This window comes from Pteropus vampyrus, unplaced genomic scaffold (genome assembly GCF_000151845.1).
Source record: "Pteropus vampyrus isolate Shadow unplaced genomic scaffold, Pvam_2.0 Scaffold50, whole genome shotgun sequence".
NCBI lineage: Eukaryota > Metazoa > Chordata > Mammalia > Chiroptera > Pteropodidae > Pteropus > Pteropus vampyrus.
This window is the reverse complement of record NW_011888831.1, coordinates 3,234,779-3,240,314: the sequence shown is the minus strand read 5'-3', so window position 1 is coordinate 3,240,314 and position 5,536 is coordinate 3,234,779. Positions and strand designations below refer to the sequence as shown.

Genomic DNA, 5,536 nt, shown 5'->3' with positions numbered 1-5,536 from the left:
ATCTGCTTGTGAGCTTTTCCACAATAAGCCTTGTGGGTCTACGTGTGTGTATGTGCATGTGTAACTTTTGTACGATAGGTGGAAACATGATGCATTTAGTTTTGTACGTGATGACCTTGAGGTTCCCGTGGGATGTTCATGTAGAAATATCTAATACAGAGTTAGGTTTTATGATCAATAACTTAGCATCTGGGTTGGAAATAAAAATTGAGGATTGTCAATATGCATTGCCTTTTGACTGTTATGGGAGTGTAGGGGAAGGGCACCCAGCCCCAAGAGCCCATGGGCAATCTCCTAGAAGAGAGAAGATCTGAGATGGGTCTTTGAGGATGGAATATCCTGGGTTAACAGGGTATGAGAAAAGAAGATGATTTTTTAGGGAGAGAACACAGCCCTTGTCATGGTAGGGGTAATGGGTCCCATTCAGCATCTATAACTTTCCCTGGACAGCTATCAACAGAGATCCCAACTCATCCTTATTTCCTGACAACTTCTTTTTGGCCTGTGACAGCCTTGAGCCACTATGAACCTCCTCAATTGATTCTGCAAGGAACTTTTCCCAAACTTGCTAATGAGAGCCTTTCTTAATTAACGAAGAATGTTAAGATTGTATTTGATGCCCAAAGCTACTTTCAGGAGTTAGAAAAACTAGAGTAGTCCTGGTCTAGAAGATATTCCAAATTTTTATCTTCCTTTATGGTGTTTGGAGCATGAGGCTGGAAAACATTTAGGGTCAGAATACTAAAGGATCTGGATTATGCTGTGGGAACAGAGATAAGGCAAGGCATTTGTTTGGGACTAGAAGAGAAGCCAGATTTGACAGTGGTTTGAGTTGTGATGGGAGATGTGAGGTGACCTTGTGAGATGATGGAGGGGACGCTGCTCCAGGGATGAAATAGGAGCAATTCCTGCCCCAGGCTCCATCCTCCTCTCAGCCCTATGCTGCAGGCAAGGCTAGGGAGTTACAAGTCACTACTCCTCCCTTCTAAGATGATGGACTGGACTAAATCAGAAACCCCACATCTCAGCTCCATCCTTAGCACTGTGTGACCTTTACTGCACTTGGAGACTTTCTGAGATTTATTTTAACTCTGTAAAATTCTGATAAGAGTGCAAGGCTCGAAAAATATTTTTGTTAAATGAATGGATTTTGCCATATTCATGAAGGCCATACTTGGATTCATTTAGAGGAAGTCAAAAACATTTTAAATATACAAGAGATAATTATGTCTGTGGAAAAGGCAGGTGTTTATCTGACTCTGGTTCCCCTTGGAAGGTGCTAATTTCTGAGGACTCCAGGGAAAATGCCAGTGTAAAAATGATGTCAATTGAGATGTTTGTCTTTTTGTCTCTCTGTCTTTATAAGCTATTCCCTCTGTGGCGGCCTCTGGGCTGGCATAACTATCCTTCCTCTTTGCCCAAGAAATGTCTGTCTCCTTGGCTGGGTGAGTGCCACCTCAGGACCCCTCACTTCACACTCTCAACTTGATTTCCTTATAAGTGCAGTTCATCCCTTGAACTTTGAAATGGCTTCTCCCTTTCCCTGAAAAGATCTGGTGAGATTTGGGGGCTTGAATGTGAGGGTTAGAGGGAGGGAGGAGTCAGTGATAAGTAAAGTTTCAAGCCTTGTTAACTGGGAGAATGGCATGGCTGTTACCCAAATAATTAAGAGTAGATTGAGCATGCATTTCGTATCAGGATAGACTGAGTGTGAGGTGATCCTCAAACATGTCCCTGTAAAACAGGCCAGACCATTAGATGGTGGTTGACTCATTGTGGACTTGAGAACATTATTCTCAACATTAGTCATCAAGAAATGTGTTCCTCTGCTCATGCCTCTTTGTCCCTTAGAGAGCTCTAACTTCAGCCTTTTCCTGTTCAGGGTAGACTCCATGTGAGTGACTTAAATATCCTTTCCTTAGCCAGAGGTTGAGGCAGAGCACTATGTATTTTATTAGTGTGACCTCCTCGGGGTTGGGGAAAGGAAAGCATTGTCTAAGTGATCGTGCGTGTGGGCAGCACAGCATTGTAACAGACTTTGGCCTTATCTGGTCATCAGGTCCATGATGGTATGTATGTTGGATGATGTGCATTTAGAACCAGGAGACAGATGAGCAAGAAGGTAAGTGATATTGGAATTAGAGGCATAGGGAAATTCAGAGTCTAAGTTTCTGCTTATCTAGCTGTGTGAGAGCTCAACTGGGTATCCACTGAACACATCTGGGAGCTTACACCTGGAAGCTTTCACCCTATTCACAAGCTCTTTTTACTTTTTTCTTATTCAGTAAAAGGTCAATATTTTGAAGCTCAAATTTCTTAGACTCTATATAGAAAAATGCAACATAATCTTACTATTTAGAAAACCTAAAAAGCTACTAGTCACCAGCTATGGAGATGTCCCAGCGATATCTCATTAATTTCACTGTTTTCATTTCATTGCATTTTACTTTTTTTCTGAAAAGTCCAGACTAAGTTTCATGGTTTCACAAATTAATCTCTTAATAGGCTGAGCAATGGCACTTGTCACTACTGTCATCACATTTGATGACATATGTATGTGGAGATTTCAGGAACACTGGTTGGGGGGGACATGCCTTCCTGTTCCTTTCCTCTGCAGCTTCCATTTCACCCTCTGAATATTGTGCACCCAAATTATGGCCATGCCACCATATGCAGGCTTGGAGTTTTCTTCTTGGAACTCTGGTCTCAGGAAAATAATCTCCCCCTTTAAATTTCAAGTATTAGATTTGTTCTCCTTTTTATGTCAATTAATCTATGCTTGTTTGAGTCTGTCCAGTACCATTGTTCTTACCGATACATATTTCTTTACCACTCAAAGTTAAATTTCCTTTCGTCACCATATGTTTGACCCCTTTTACCCTCCTCTACCTCCCCTCCTCACTTCCCTCTGGTAACCACTAAACTGTTGTCCATGTCCATGAGTTTCTGCTTCTCTTGTTTGTTGTTGTTTTCAGTTTTATATCTTCTGTATGAGTGAAATTATATGGTTCTCAAATTTTCTGCCTGGCTTATTTCACTTAGCATGCTATATCAAGATCCATCCATACTGTCACAAATGGCAGCATTTTATCTTTTCTGATGGCTGAGTAATATTTCATTGTACATATGTATCACATCTTCTTTATCCAGTCACCTAACAAAGGACACTTCAATTGTTTCTATGCCTTGGCCACTGTGAATAATGCTGCTATGACCATCGGAGTGCATATATCTTTATGGATGAATGTTTTCAATTTTTTTAGGTAGATATCCAGAAGAGGGATTGCTGGGTCATATGATAATTCTATTTTTCATATTTTGAGGAACTTTCATACTGTTTTTCATAGTGTTTTTACCAATTTACATTCCCTCCAGCAGTGTATCAGGGTCCCTTTACCCCCACAATCTCTCCAATACTTGCTATTACTTGTCTTGTTGATGATAGCCACACACAATGCAATATACATATGATGTATTATGGAATTGTACACTTGAAACCTACATAATTTTATTAACCAAAATCACCCCAATAAATTTAATAATAAAAAGGTTGTATTTATTAAGTCTTTTCTTATTATGTCTCAGTCTTTAACTTTCTTCCCATTGAATTTTGTGTCCCTACATCTTGATGCTCTCCTGGACATGGCTACATTTTGGTGGTTGCTATCAAGATCTCATTCTCCTTTTACCACCACTGGCACCTTCTAGCTTTGCTCAGCTCTACTGCTGGTGGAAGACAGCCATGGATCTGGGAGCCTCAGGAAATAACTCAGTTGTCACTGAGTTTGTCCTGTTGGGCCTAACAGAGAGTCCAGCTCTACAGCCCATCTTCTTTGTCATATTCCTTCTTGCTTATGTAGCGACTGTAGGTGGCAATTTCAGCATTCTGGCTGCCATCCTCGTTGAGCCCAAACTCCACACTCCCATGTACTTCTTCCTGGGGAACTTGTCCCTGCTGGATGTTGGGTGCATCAGTGTCACTGTCCCTGCCATGCTGCGTCAATTCCTGTCCAATAAGAAAAGCATTCTCTATAGGGCTTGCATCTCACAGCTCTTTTTCTTCCACTTCCTGGCTGGGGTAGACTGCTTCCTGCTGACCGTCATGGCCTATGACCGCTACCTGGCCATTTGCCAGCCCCTCACCTACAGCACCCGCATGAGCCGGGGAATCCAGCAAGCCCTGGCGGGCATGTCATGTGGCCTTTCCTTTGCCAACGCACTGACCCAAACTGTTGCCTTATCTACTCTTAAATTCTGTGGTCCCAATGTGATCAATCATTTTTACTGCGACCTCCCACAACTCTTCCAGCTCTCCTGCTCCAGTATCCAATTCAATGAGCAGTTGCTCTTTATAGCAGCAGCCTTCATGGCCGTCACCCCCTTGGTCCTCATCATTGTGTCCTATGCACATGTTGTAGCTGCAGTTCTGCGAATCCGCTCTGCCGAAGGCAGGAAAAAAGCCTTCTCCACATGTGGCTCCCATCTCACTGTGGTTGTCATATTCTATGGTTCAGGTATCTTTAACTACATGCGACTAGGTTCAGCCAAGCTTTCAGATAAAGATAAAGCTGTTGGAATTTTTAACACTATTGTTAACCCCATGCTGAATCCAATCATCTACAGCCTCCGGAACCCTGATGTGCAGGGCGCCCTGAGGCGGGTGCTCATGAGAAGACCACTTCCCAAGTGACATCTCTTCCTCTGACCTTAGAGAATGTCATGGCTCCACTTACTGCTTCCATGAGGTATTGTGATTAGTGCAAGTGGAATGCGGATATGAGGAAACTGAGTCAGAGACTGGTTTAGGAAGGCGAGTACAATAAAAATTATAATAGCTGTCTCTTATATCGTGATTACTACAGGCATTGTTCTAAATGACCAATATCTATTAATTTATATAATCCTTATAGCAACCCTATGAGGTACATATGGATTCACAAATTACAAATTAGGAAATGGAATCTCAGAGAGGCTAAGTAACTTGCCCAAAGTCACATAGTTAGTGAATATCAGAGCTGCGATTTGAATCTAGGCAGGCTACTTCTTTAACTACTGCCTATCAAAAGTTAAACCATTTCAAGGAGGAAGGGTATGTGTAAGGTGGAGTGGGGAAAATGGATGGGCACTGTAGAGAAAAAAAGAAAAAAATCAGTGTGATAAGAAAAAAACTATTTAAATAAAATGAAAATGTGAATTATAAAGTTTTTGTTCCTTTAACAGATTTACAGTTCGTTCCAGGGCAGCCGATATAGGTTGAGGGAATTGTTGGATGCCAATTTCAACAAGTAAACCAAAAGAAAGAAGAAATTTTAAAACCAAGTCTGAGGGAGTAGGCCCTGTTTAGAAAAATCATAGAGATGAGATAGAGCATTATCATATTGGGCCAATGATAACAAAAAATACATACAATAAAGTTAATTAGAGAAAGAGATTCAGCTCATTTGGAAGTTTTTCTGATCAAATGACAATCTTTGCCGTCTCTGACATATACCTGAAACCAGCCCTCTCCGTCTGCATTGTGGTAAGGAGGCAGGGC

General features: G+C 41.6%; 1 protein-coding gene across 1 annotated transcript; it reads left to right on the top strand.

Moving 5' to 3' along the window:
• Positions 1–3,742: 3,742 nt before the first annotated feature.
• On the top strand, positions 3,743–4,690 carry LOC105291994 (olfactory receptor 139-like). Its single transcript, XM_011360064.1, has one exon. It carries the CDS (start codon positions 3,743–3,745, stop codon positions 4,688–4,690), a length of 948 nt encoding a protein of 315 aa, XP_011358366.1.
• Positions 4,691–5,536: the final 846 nt, after the last annotated feature.

What these genes read in the sequence shown, in the direction of transcription:
- LOC105291994 (XM_011360064.1), top strand. Translation starts at nt 3,743, where the DNA reads ATGGATCTGGGAGCCTCAGGAAATAACTCAGTTGTCACTGAGTTTGTC.